The sequence below is a fragment of the Saccoglossus kowalevskii genome, chromosome 11 (assembly GCF_978046115.1).
Source record: "Saccoglossus kowalevskii chromosome 11, keSacKowa6.1, whole genome shotgun sequence".
In the NCBI taxonomy this organism is placed as follows: Eukaryota; Metazoa; Hemichordata; class Enteropneusta; family Harrimaniidae; genus Saccoglossus; species Saccoglossus kowalevskii.
The window spans coordinates 17,745,654-17,760,675 of NC_140651.1; the positions used below are offsets into that span (position 1 = coordinate 17,745,654).

At 37.3% G+C, this 15,022-nt stretch overlaps 1 protein-coding gene across 1 annotated transcript; it reads left to right on the forward strand.

Annotated features, from left to right (window-relative positions):
- Positions 1-3,515: 3,515 nt before the first annotated feature.
- On the forward strand, positions 3,516-12,710 carry LOC102802472 (15-hydroxyprostaglandin dehydrogenase [NAD(+)]-like). Its single transcript, XM_006815055.3, has 7 exons — positions 3,516-3,626; positions 4,973-5,099; positions 6,316-6,422; positions 7,175-7,271; positions 10,159-10,235; positions 10,560-10,705; positions 11,724-12,710. The coding sequence occupies exons 1-7, from the start codon at positions 3,534-3,536 to the stop codon at positions 11,845-11,847; spliced, it is 771 nt and encodes a 256-aa protein (XP_006815118.3). The 5' UTR covers positions 3,516-3,533; the 3' UTR covers positions 11,848-12,710.
- Positions 12,711-15,022: the final 2,312 nt, after the last annotated feature.

Below are 15,022 nucleotides of genomic sequence, written 5' to 3' on the forward strand. Positions count from 1 at the left end.
GATATTTACTCGAGTATTACTCGAGGTTTTATATCTCATTGAAGAATACTATGTGAATACAGTCGAAACACATCTGGTTTAAATAACTGTTGAGATAAAAAAAACAGAGTTTAAAGTCACAACGTGAGGAAGACGAAAGGGCAAATAAGTATCCATTTTCAAGTGAGCGCCACACTTTTGGGACGACCCCGTTGAATATAATTACAATGTATATTGTTTCACCAAAGTGTGCAATTTGATAAATATTTTGGGTCAATAATATGAAGTCTGCAACATTAGGAATATGGTGTGTTAATACAATTAGAAGTCAGCCTCGCTTGAACCCGGGTAGCTGCCCAATCAGGTTGCATACATGTAGCTGCCCAATCAGGTTGCATACATGTAGCTGCCCAATCAGGTTGCATACATGTAGATTAATGTGTCGGCAGAAAACTTATTCATGAAGAAAATGACTTATTCTTTAGTCAGTCAAGAACCAACCACTCAAAATCTTCAACGACAATTTTACAAACACAAATAAAATATAGACCCATAGTCAGATTTGGTGAAATCAAAGGTAACTGCCATCTGCCAACCACAGTGATTCTGGTAGCCATCACACTGCTGCTCGGCCGATGGTTCAAGTTGACTTCTAAGCTGACTTTGCTCCGCTTAACTGTTTTCCGAAGACCAGTCATATCGAAGTCAGTTTTGTTCAATGGATCTTAGAAACATTGAAGAAACAAACTAATTTTAAAATTGTACAGTAAGTGATAAGTTTACATGACTACATGTCAGAAACTACCAGTACAAGGATAATGTAAAATTGGTTCTCCATATGCTAGACTCCAGGGCAGGTTTAGTCTGTTTTCACTCACATTTTAGATTTGATTTTACGGTAACATCGACAAGAACGAAGACCAATTTAGATTATCCGTATGTCTTCTGTAACCTTGCCCGTATCTTCATCTTTATCAATGAATACCACGCCCTACATGTTGAAGTCAGAAAAAACATTGTAAACTATTGCACCTACATCAGCTGAGTCCTCCAACGAAAATATGGCTGAATGCACAAATAACAAACAATCAAAACAAATTTTGCGCTATTCTAAATGACGAACACAACATTTTGACGTCATGGTAGTACAACATATTTGTTGGAATAACCTATTACTACCGGCCTCAAACACATACCGATATGAATCAAATTAATACATTCATTGATACACTGACGATACGATACACATTTACAAATGAACATATTTTTTTCAATCCAGTGGTATAATATTGAACACTCTTAGAAGATAGATTTAAAAAGATTATTTTGAAAAAAGCATTTTAGAATTTCAGAATATATATATATATTCTCGACCATCTCCATCTCCTCTCTAGTGTATCTAATGATCAGCTGGGAGTCACAACTGTTTAAACTACTCTCACATCGTATACGCATCATGCTTTTGTAGGCCGGGCGTGAAATTACGTATACAGGGCCTTGCCAAAGTTGGCAACACAAATTATCGTCTCAAATTATGCAGGGCACAACCTGAAACGTAACAATTAACTAACTCCCCAAATTTATGCAGAGTCTCGCAAAAGTTGGGATTGTCGTAAATTAAACAGTAATCTTATTTTGTTGAAGATCCGTCCGCCGATGTTCTATCTGTGTATTTCGCGTTTTAGTGTTAATACTTCGGCCGTATTTTTTTAGTTGAGGTAATTTATTCCATAATTCATTCCACTGATTCTACAATCACGCCCTCTACCGTAGCAGCATCTCGTAGTTAAGCTTCTGTTTTTCTAATATTGTGTGAGGGACAGCAAACTAGTTTATGATATAGCCAGGAAAATAAGGATACTTGTAGCAGACACTTCTGTGGGTTTGGCCACTTTTTGCCACCGCCCAGAGACAAACATTATACTCGATATTTTGTGTGTCTGATTTCACCCAAAAAAAGAATTTCGTTTCGTGCCATCGCATCTCCGTTAGCCCTTTTCATTATTACAGAAATATGTGGTTCTTTAGTAGATAACAATGAAAAAAATGAAAATTAGGAAATTATAAGATAATTAATATGCTTCGATTTTAACTAATAAACACATGAGGTCTGCATATTATACTGGGAGGTGTATGTACCAATTTTCATTCGAATATGTTAGGAGGTTTTGGGGATGTGAGCAAAAAATCATTATTTATTATGCAAACTAGGTATTTTTATTCGGTCAAAAAAATAAAGATGAACATAAAAAAACAATAAAAAGAGTAGCTCGTAAAAAGAAAAGCAACGACTCGGTATAATTCCTCATAATAATATAACCAACACCACGTGCTAAAATATTAATATAATAGATAGCTTTAAAGCGCGGCAGTCGTCACGCCGCGTCCTGTTCGATATGGGACTCATAGCGACGTATACAACGCGTGTAAAATACATTGTTTATTTACATGAAATTCGAACACGCGCTGCACGACGACCATCGCGCTTTAATTATTATACACAAATATTTACAAAATCGAAACCTACTAAAATTGAATCGAAACGAAAATGGCCGTAGGTTCGGCTGACAGAAAGCATGTGAGTGGACTACAGTAAATTTGGGAAGTTGACACACTCGATTGATTACATTATTTAGTGCCATTGTGTCAACACAGGTGGCGCTATTCAGCACATTCGGTTGGTTTGGTCAATGTATTTTAGTGCTGGTTAACTGCATATGTGACGTCATCTGATGACTGCGAGACATAACGTGACAACGACGTAACTTGGGACCGGATCAGCAAACTAGGGATAAGCCAATTCAAAATTGGGGCGGGTCTGGGAGCTTAAAAAAAATGGGAATTTCAAAATTCTTAAGGGGAGCATGCCCCGGGCCCCCTAGTAAAGTAGCGATTTCGGCCCAAGGTTAGTGAGCAGCCCCCCCCCCCCCGCGCACACACCTCCCATGAAAACTTTCGTGCAGCCGCCTCTGATGTAGAATGTTCCAGCAAACGCCGAAACTTGTGTAATGTAATAGTCTTTATTGAAGTCGTATCCTAAAAATGGACATAGATCTAAGTACAATAAAGCATGGTTGTCATTCCATGTCAGAAACATTCAGAATAAAAAAAAATGTGTGTAATGATAAAAATAGCACTGTTCCATAATCCCTGCACGAGCCGTGCTCCTAAAATAGGGTTATAACCAGCAACTATAATTTTGCTCGATAGCGACATTATAAATCCATTTAAACAACAATATATCGTCTTGTCAAGTATTTCTGCCTTTTAATACAAAACATGCATATGCAAAGAGTGCACTGAACCGTGAGAATAATTGGTTTGTTTAGAAAATGTAGATATTTTTGATTCACAACAAAGAGATAATTTTTTGCCTACATTTCTGAGTTGCCTTGGGAAAAAGAAATGAGAAATTTCTGAATTTTCTCCAGACCCCTCCTCTCAATGTTCAAACGATTCACCCGTCATGTTATTGCGACAGTCAGGCGAGGTCAGAGTTCAACACGAATGCTGTGCATAAATTAAATTCAGCCAGTCAGCCACTGCAGTCAGTAATGGACATTGAAGGAAAAGTAGCGTTGATCACAGGTGGTGCTGGGGGTTTAGGAAAATGTGTGGGTGAACTTCTGCTGAGCAGAGCAGCACAGGTAATGTATTACCACTAACAACTTCCAGACGGTAATTAACACAGCTGAAGCGGTGCCTTCTCTAGTCTGAATCACGATTCTCTATGCGAATCCCCCTTGATTCTGGCTGCTGGCCATTTTCGTTCATGAAATCGTCGGATATCATCAGAAAACGCGGGATTTGTGCAGTTTTGAATAAAACCAAGTTAGCGATTATGAACAATGGTTATTAACGTAACACCTGATCCCCTCTAAAATTTTGCGCCGAAGTCTCGACTTTACTAAGGGGTCCAGGGCATGCACCCCTTAAAAAAAATTGCAACCTAGACCCTCTTAAACGCTAATTCCTGCATTTTGAGGGCCACGTTTTGCTTACACAAAGGGTTTTAGCTTGATTTTCGAGGGACGATGCCTCCAACATATTTTCGAGGAGGCACATATATTGTATAGATTGTTTTACATATTGTATTTAGTAGTGGCAACTTTGCAAGGCTTATCCGTGAGACATATCCCTGGTAATCACGTGATCGTACCAACGACTGCGGCTATTGACTGATCGCATGTTTACTCCGCCACGCCTTAGTGTTTTGACTTTTTATAATATAGAGAGTTTGTAACTTTTGTAAGGGGAAAAATGAGAAAAAAACCGTGGCAGGGAGGGGTTACCCAGGCTGACTGCTTGCGTGAATAGAGCTGGACTATCTGTAATGAACTAATGTGTATTTATTTGGGTCGAATCTGGTATCCCCGAATACAACGCCTGTGTTCATGACAAAGCACGAAGAAGACGACCTATGAAGTGCGTTCGATTACTGACTCATACATGGGGACACCTACATAAGTTAGATGCGTATACGATGTCGGAGTAGTCAAAATACTTCAAGTGTGACTCTGCGACTCTCTGGCGACCATTTGATACTCTCGAGGAATGATGGTTTCAATTTTGATTGTTTTTTTTTCCTTCGCATGATTCTCAGGGTGGTGTAATTTTGTGTTGTTTTTCGATTTTTGTTTGATTTTTGTTCCCTTGAATGTCCCTTTACACTTGTAAAACTCGTCTTTGTACAATCGACTAATAGTTTATAGGTATCTAATAGTTTACCCCAATGGTTAAAATAAAAACTGTTCTTTTGAAAACGTATTGTCAGTGAATCGATGAATGTCATATATATTAACATCATATAATCATAGCGGTATGTGTTTGAGGCCGGTAGTAAATTTCATTCTGACAACCTAGTTTAGTGTGTTGCTATTATTGTCATGTTTTGCGCCCTCTAGCGACTAAAAGCTTTATGACGTCAAAATGACGGAGACGAGTGAAAGGTGTAATAGATTACAATGTTCGTTTTTCTGACTTCAAAATGTAGGGCGTGGTATTCATCGATAAAGATGAAGATATGGGTAAAGTTACAGAAGACTATTTAAAGAAGACTTATGGAGAATCCAAAGTGGTCTTTGTTCATGGCGATGTTACCGTAAAATTAAATCTAAAATGTGAGTGAAAATGGACTAACCTGGTCCTGAGTCCAGCATATGGAGAACCAATCTTATCCTATTCCTGTTGTATTGCGAGTTTCTGACAGTCATGTACGCATCAAACAAACTGGTTTTAAATAAAGGGCAGTAGTCGTCGCGCCACGCATGCGCGAGATATATGGGTCTCGTATAAACAAAGATGGCGACTTTGACTTTTGCGAAGATCAACGAATATAAACTGAGACGTTACCAAGCTTTAATTAAGTTTTTTAGGTGACGGAAAGGTATCGAAAGTGTCAGCGGCGGTATTTAGTGGAAATCACGCCCAGGTCAAATCTCATACTTGTGATTTCCACTGGAAGAGCGCATTGGATTGTGGGAAAATCAATGTTTATCAACATAAATATCGCACATACGCAGCGCGAAGACTGTCGTCCTTTAATTGGGATCATTCATACAGCAGTATTTAGATATTTTTGCTGGTCCCAAGTCGCCCAAATTACTTTCAGTGAATCTCATCCTGTCCAACATTTACGATCTTCTCACGTGATTGTGTGATAGACTTCCAACTTTTCTCCCACCACACGAATCTATGCAACCTTATCGGACAATTACTTGGGCTCAAGTGAGGCTGACTTGTAATTACATTTAACAGGGTGGTTACCGAAGTGTGGCGATCATTTGAAAATGAATACTAATTTGTGCACAATCAGCACGGATCTTTCGTCTTCCTAATGTTATGACTTAAAACTCTGTTTTTTACCTCAAAATTTATTCAAACCAGACGTGTTTCGACTGTATAACTACACATAGTATTCTTCCATGAGATATAAAACCCTGAGTCATACCCAAATACCAATCTGACAGAGATTTACTCTATCGTGTATGTTTTCTAAGTAAGGATGTGTCAATAACTGTTAATCCTCTGTTCAGTACTAAATTGAAATTAATACATTAATCTGCTGTACCGTGATGTATATAATCATTTCTGTGTTGTCAAAACTTCGATCGAAGATGCTTGATATCTAACTGTGAACGAACACCATATTCCCCATGTTCCAGACTCCATATTAATAACCCAGAATATTCATCAAATTGTGCAATTTGGTGAAACGATATACAACCCTTGCGCATTTTGTGACACTATCTGTATTCGTAGTTTGCCATATTATACTTATATGAACATCTAGTTTTTACACTCCATGCTGACGTCACGATATGTTTTTCATACAAGGTGCATATGAAATGACTAAATCTAAGTTTGGAAGACTGGACATAGTGTGCAATAATGCAGGCATATTTAATGAATTAGAAATGGAGAAAATGTTTGCAGTAAATATTGTAAGTAATTTATAAATTGTAATATCAATGTGTTATCATATTCAAATGTATCATAACACGCATGCGCAGTTGAGGCTGTCGATGGTTAACGAAGTCGGCATTTGTTTTAGTAGTCCCACGGCACATACAGATAATAAAACCATGTACGATAAAAACCAACCTGAGGATATCGCGTCTTTTACTGGTAAACTTGGTATTTTGACTGAGATGACTCATAAATACAACGTGATATCATTAAGTCATTAGAAGAACCTGATTCATAATACTGTATATATTCCAATGTATCTTTGTTGTGATTATACGTTTGTGCCGAGTTTCTGGTCCTATCACGTGACACTCTGCCCGATTACGTCAGCAATTGTAGGCTCGTTCCAAGTTGGTTCATTGAGAAATGATCGGAGTGATTGCAACGATTTCAGTGTTTCAAACATAGATAGGGTGAGCCTGTGCGTCTGAGAAAACACGTAGAAATGGTGTTTAACACACATGCTGATCGAGCAAGGTTGGGGGTTCAAATTAAACATGTACCTGTCATGCCCGCTGTGAAATATACTAGTATACCACGTGACACTAAAGTTAAGTTAACGTCAATACAAATTCTATTGGAGCTGGACTTAACATTACGTTAATGAATATTCTGTGGGAAAAGAAATCACCATTGTTTCGTTGACAGGTAACAATAGTACCATATAATCTGGCTTGATTGAATGTTGTACAAATGTCTGATCCTGTTATTTGAATTGTTGTCGTAGATGGCGCTGATCACCAGTACGTATATGGCAGTTGAGTACATGGGTAAACAACATGGCGGTCAAGGTGGAGTGATTATTAATGTTTCGTCGAACTTGGGTAAATATGCGTTGATGTCATTGTTTCTTCGTATTTTAATAAATACATTATTCAAAATTATAGCGATGTAAAAATACGTCACATTAAAGTGCGTATTTGAGGGTTTATATCTGCTGCTGTTTCCATTACCTTTAAAGGGCGGTAGTCGTCGGGCCATGCATGCGCAAGATACATGGGTCTTATATAAACAAAGGTGGCGACTTTGTTACGTAGATCAACGAGTACAAACTGAGACGTTTTGATCCTTTTCATTCCACACCGGGACATAAGGCTGCAATCAGGTTCTTCCATTCCTGTCTATCCTTTTTTTCATTAATTGATAGTCCTGTTTGTGCTACAAACCTAGAGAGCCTGTTGGTCTTTTCTTGCATATGGTCTAGTCTTGATGAATACAGAGCTATATCGTCTGCAAAATCCAGATCGTCAAGTTTGGAAAACATGGACCATTGTATTCCTCTTGCTTTGCCGACAGTTGTGTTTCTCATTACCCAGTCAAGGGTATTAAGGAAGAGCATGGGTGAGAGTATGCATCCTTGTCGTACTCCTGACTCAACTTTGAACCAGTCTGAAAGAGCGTTGTCTGGGATGATGCTGCACTCAAAGTCTACATAAAATGTCTTGATTAGTTGGGTGAGTTTTGGGTGAATTCCATAGGCTCCTAATATCCTCCACAGGCTGTCTCGATGTACACTATCGAACGCCTTCTTAAAGTCAATAAAATTTATAAAGAGTGATGCATTCCATTCCAAACATTGTTCCTTGATGTTTCGTAGTGCAAAAATTTGGTCAATGCCTGTTCTGGTCTGAGCTTTGCATCAATGGCTGTTTCCATTCTATTTAAAAACGATTTTGAAGAAGACTTTGCTTAGAATTGATAGGAGAGTAATTCCCCGCCAATTGTCACAGTTTGCCAAATCACCCTTTTTTGGAAGTTTTACGATGAGCTCTTTACGCCAATCATCTGGAATTTCATTTTTGATCCAAATACAGTGAAAAAGTTTGGTAAGGGAGTTAGTGGCAGTGACTATATCTGCTTTTAACATCTCAGCGTAAATTGCATCGAAACCTGCAGCTTTACCATTTTTTAAATTTTGAATTGCTTTCATCATTTCTTCTGTAGTTGGAGGATCTATGTTGATATCCAAATAGTTTCTGGCTAGTTGAGGATGTGCCGGTAATTCTGGTTCTGGTTTATTTAATACTTCTGTGAAGTGTTGGACCCAACGTTCAGCTTGACTATGTTCAGATGAAATGGTCTTCCCATCTTTATCTTTCACAGGAATGGATTGATTTGCATTGGATTTACAAAGTTCCTTGGTCATTGTGTAGACAGCACTGAGACAGCCTCTTTGTGCTGCCTGCTCAGCTCGAGCTGCCTTTTGATTGAGAAAATTCCTTCTGTCATTTCTAGCGGATTTCTTAACTTGTTTGTTCCTATGTCGGTACAATTCATTTAGCTGATCCTGAAGTCTCTGAGATTTGGTATTAAGCAGTTTATTCTTAATTTCCTTCCTCTCATCAATGAGTTTCCAGGTGTGTGGACATAACCATTCCTTGGATTTGCTGGCCTTGACACCAAGAACTTTCTTTCAGTTTCAACATAAATGTTCTTAATGTTATCCCAATTTGATTTTACATCATGTAGATCAAGGTCTTCTAGGGTACTAAACCGATTTTGTAATTCAAGAATGAACTGATTCTTGACAACAGGTGATTTCAGTTGGTGAATGTTAAGTCTCTGTTTAATCTGCTTACTAGCAGCTGCCTTCCTAAGTTTAAGCTTGACTGTTGCACATACTAAATGGTGATCACTGAAAACATCAGCCCCGCAGTATACACGTACATCCTGCAATGAACTTATTATTGACAATAACATGGTCGATCTGATTTTTATTTCTGCCGTTTGGTGAGATCCAAGTAACTTTGTGGATGGACTTATGTGGAAAAATAGTCCCTCCTATGACAAGATTATTAAAGGAGCAAAAATCAATGAGTCTTTCACCATTTTCATTGACAGTACCAATGCCATGTTTTCCCATGTGCAACTCTATATCTGTGTTGACAGATCCAACTTTGGCGTTGAGGTCACCCATAACTAAAACCATGTCATGTTGATGTATTTTGGCGATTGTTGACCGAAGTCGTTCATAAAAAGTGTCTTTGTCATCTTCATCTGCATCATTTGTTGGTGCATAATACTGAATAATGGAGAGTTTGCAGTGGTTGGAGTTAAACCGGGCTGTAATCAGTCTGTCACTGATTGGCTCCCATTCCAAAAGCGAATTATTCCTTGCTTTAGAGATGATAATTGCTACTTCACTAGTGTGAGGGTTTTCACTACCAGAAAATAAGATGGTTGAGTTATCCTTTGCCTTTGATGAACCTGATCCTGTCAATGGCATTCACTGACTCCAATAATGTCAAAATTGTATTTGTACAACTGTAACTGAGACATTACCAAGCTTAAATTAGATATTTTTTCAGGTGATGGCAAGGTATCGAAAGAGTCACCAACAATAATTAGTGCAAGTCACGTCCAGGCCAAACGTCATTCTTGTGATTTCCATTAGAAGAGCGCATTGTATTGTGGGAGAATCAATGTTTATCAACACAAATGTCGCACATGCGCAGCGCGACGACTACCACACTTAATCTTATACAACAGTTTTGAATAATGGTAGCTTGTTTTTTTATCTTTATTTAGGCAATGCTGTCAGTTGCTAACATATATAGCTCTTAATTTTGTTTAATTTCCATTTTAAATTTATTTTTGAACATAATCTGTTGTACATTCAAATATTTTGCATAACAATTAAATGTAGTTTATCAAAACATCTTTAATGCACATTCGTTTTATGTTTACCAATACTATCCTCCTTCCTTGCAGGTCTAATACCAATGCCATACGGAGCCATATATTGTGCCACTAAACACGGTTCAGTTGGGTTCACTAGAAGTGTGGCTGTGAGTTATTACCGTTTGGATCATTTACTTTGGTCATGTTATTGGAATGCGATGATAACCTTGTTCATTTCTGTTCACGCAATCGAACATTACCCATCACCCACTGCGTTCTGTGATACGATTGGTTAGAAATACGTTCGATTTATACGGCACATTGAATAGGGTCACTTTCAAACGTTCGCAAATCGCAATAGTTCGTTTCTCGTGATATCTTCATGGCATATCACCGTTCTTCGTTATGAAAGTTGCATACCATAATCTAATGAATCCTTGTTAATGTTATTATTAGTCTCTTTATTTTATTGGTAATTATCTTTCTTTTAGATGGAGCCCTTGATCGTTGACAATGGAATTCGAGTGGCAGTCATATGCCCAGGCTTAATAATTAATACATCGCTGAACCCGGAATTGAATAATCGATACAGTGATAAATTGGTTGAGATGAAACAGGATATAGCATCCACATTGCAGTAAGTGGTGGCGCTAACTAATTATACGGTCAAATATTCTCAGTGTATTATACATGAGACATACATGTTTGTCCCATATCTTTGAATGTAATGCATCCATATAAACACGTTTTAACAAAAACCGAGTCTTTATTTGTGATAGCTACGTATTTGTGTCGTTATGCTATGAAATTGCCCTGTACTTGTTGAGTAACACACTCAAAATAAGACTACCCTTGACAAATTGTAATTATAATGTGTTTTGTATGAATATTGAGACAAGAATTTATCCGTATGAGAAGTATACATAACTACCTATTTGATTTGTTTAGGTTTTACGACCAATTATTAAAACTGTGACGCAAATTACTTCAGAACTTGAGTAATATGTACGTTTCATAACCGCGCACTATATAGACGTGGGTGTAGATGATACAAATTATTATTAATGATATTATTAGGACTAATTTATTTCATTGCTAAAGAGAAATCATCAATTACAATCTTGAATTATATTGATTGAAAGGTGTAAAATAAAGTAAAACTAATGAATGAAAATAACAAATATTTTTTATAGCTGTAATACCCAAACTGTCTTAATATACTATATTTATAAACTAACAAGTCATTAAGTGCAGTTAAATAGATACATCCAAGCCACTTATAAAATCGCTCATAACGACAAGTGAAAGTGACAACACTATGGAAAGTAAACATTGTACATTTCCGTATTATTAACGCTTACCCATTGGGAGTACCAAGTTTTAATATTTGACTACACGTACGTCACAGTTCGTACGTGTTATTATAACAATGATGCAATTATTTATCATCGACTAGGTCACGTGAATAACAAAAGTACATTGATGTTGAGTTCTCAGTCGCTTAATAAGACATACGTAAATACCAACATTGAATTATCATTTATTAAACGGAAATAATAGTGGCTGGGTACAATTTACTTTTAGTTATTCGATGTATCAAAAATCATTACGTTATATGTTCATATCATGTTATTATTCTCTTTTTTTCACCTTAGACCATCGACTGTCGCTGAGGGTATCGCCCAGATGATTGGAGACGATACATACAATGGCTGTGCTTGTTCTATAACTAGTTCTACTCCGTTAACTATCGTGGAACATCCGAACGTACAGTTCTAGGCTGATAGCTGTACTGTCTCCAGAGAAAAAAAACACATTAACACTTGACAAATGCCTCGCTGGAACTACAGGGTCATTTGACAAATGCCGCTCTGAAACCACAGGGTCACTTGACAAATGCTTCGCTGGAACTACAAGGTCATTTGACAAATGCCCCTCTGAAACCACAGGGTCCTTTGACAAATGCCTCGCTGGAACTACAAGATCATTTGACAAATGCCCCTCTGAAACCACAGGGTCACTTGACAAATGCCCCCCTGGAACCGCAGGGTCACTTAATGAATGCCTCTCTGAAACTACAGAGTCAGTTCACAAATGCCCCTCTGAAACCACAGGGTCACAACAGGGTCACTTGACACATGCCCCTTTGAAACCACAGGGTCACTTGACAAATGCCTCTCTGAAACCACAGGATCACTTGACAAATGCCCCTCTGAAACCACAGGGCCACTTGACAAATGCCCCTCTAAAAACCACAGGGTCACAACAGGGTCACTTGACACATTCCCCTTTGAAACCACAGAGTCATTTTACAAATGCCCCTCTGATGGAACCAAATGCTGCCAACTCATACAAAAATACAATTTATTCTCATTACCGAATACAAATCATACCAACTCATTGTCTTAAACAATTTGTATTGTCAATTCTGGGCAGTGCTGCTATTCTCCTTTTAAATAACATGTTTGTACTGTTCACATAATTGCTAAAATATCAACTTATTGAATTTGAGCGATGTGTGTGATTTTGCAGACAACAATTTGACAAATTCACTGACATTTCCAGGATTTTGTGCAACTTGATGTGTAACTAGATATTCGAATAATAAATACGAGTTATATACGTGTTAAATGCACACAAAATGCGTGATGTAAATAAGTAGAGAAAGCCGTAAGTTATCATTTGTGGTGAGCATAGACCGGTTGACTAATCAGATTCCAGGATTTGAATACTTCGATGTTTTTGAATTGACCTTAACAAATATGTATGACCGTGAGTTGAAACTATTGTTAATATAGGTATTGGTATATGCAAACCATTCACCCAGTTGTATTACTCGGGGATAGAGGGACTGTGATTCGAGTTAGCCTGGCGAGTCGCGTGAGTTAAGCCTTCCAGGGCCGGCGAGGGCGCTACTACACCTACACGTCGGGCTGAGTTCGAGTCAATCTGAATTAAATAATTTAATCTTGCTTGTACAATGTTCAAACAGTTATTTATATCAAGCGCTAACTTTGCATATATAATTAACATATACTATTATTGATGGTTACCTGTTTTCCTGTCAGTATCACACACATCTACTCTTCATAATGTAGATTTAAACTTTTTTTGTGTTTTGTTTGCACAGTACATTGTGTGCGGTGAACGGTTGGATAGTCGACAAACATACTAGTATATCATTCAAATATGTGATCCTGTATCGATACATTACTCATCATTCAAATGAATCACGCCAATTAAAATTGTAAATAACTCGTAATCATGATGAGATGCAGACCAAAACATATCTCGGCAAAAACTGAACTTTTGGATCACGTGATGCTATCAAATTCTTCCACTAAATCATGCGACTATCACGTGATCCAAAAGTTCAGTTTTTGCCGAGATATGTTTTGGTCTGCATCTCATCGTGAATACGAGTTATTTACAATTTTAATTGGCGACCATGCGACTATCACGGCCTTCAACTATATGTGTAATACAATTCAACCGTAAAATACTCTACACTCCTCGTGTAGTTAGTACGGAATTGTACCCACGTGTTAATCATGTTATTTAGCCCAAGTATAATGGCAGAACTATAATGATAGTTGAAACCGATACAGTTGAGCAACATAAATCTGCCTTTGAAAACAACAAAGAATACGTTGAGTAGTCGAAATTACGAAAGAGGTCAATGATGGTGATTCCGAAAACACACAAATATATATCACATGGGAAACTGAAGCAGCACATGATAAACTCATTACGTCAACAAATTATATATATGTAAATATTTATCGAGAGCTGTTGGTGGTCAGAATACCGTAATTGCCAGTTTATTTCATTTGCTATCACTGCCATTTCCTATATATTAGGCGAAGTTAACTGATAGTTGCTATAGTTTATGTACTTTTATATTTAGTTATACTATCATTCAAAGCAATACATTTGAAACATTTCAATTCATGATTATTATTACAATTTAAGTTACAATTCACATGATTATATGTGTATTTACCACATTTGGTGTTGCACTTATGATCGATTCTTACACAGTCAGCTGGCGCACACGTGATATTAAAATAAATACGATATTTACTATATGGGGGCCACCATCTTGAATGCAGCATAAACCTAAATAAGAGACAAGTTGTGAAACGCGTTTTTCAGATTCCTACAAATCTGGACAAAAATGCCAATCTTTCACAAAAATAGGATCCGGTGGGGTTATAATAAGCCCACCGATAACAAAATTCGGCCGAATTCGGCGTTTTTGTGTGGAAAAATTCAGTGCATACGAACACCTAATTAATTGTCAAACAGCAATACATGCGGAATGGATTCCAGGAATGTCAAACGTGCGAGAAAAAACAAGTATATGTAGCCCGGTGATGCCTCGTTGTACGAATTGTGATTGCATTTCTTTGCGATACCCAATTTGTATTACTAAATAATAACGAGTTCAACCGATCTTTTGATATATATTCCATCCACTCAGTGGTATCCACTCTGACAGTTAATACAGATGCTAATTATGCGAGATGTTTGCAAACACAACGTACGTTTACACACTTAAATTCTGAATACCATGCCCATACCACATCATATCTAAATCATAAATACCACACCATACATCATATCTCAGTCCAAATTAACACACCACCATCTACTTAAATTCTAAATATCATACTATACCTATGGTACATTGCACTCAAACATACTGTAATCATATTATACGCAACCTTAATCATAATACTATAAATAGTTACCAAACCAATGATATGTCCATGTCTCACTATACTGTACGATATCATACAATTCCTTTCCATATTCTTCAATACTATACCATGAGATTCCACATCCTAATATAACCTAGTAATACAATACAATATACTTCAGACCATTAATATATGTATGTTGATTGCAAGGCATACAACGCTATATCTCGATCCAAATGATAATACAACTG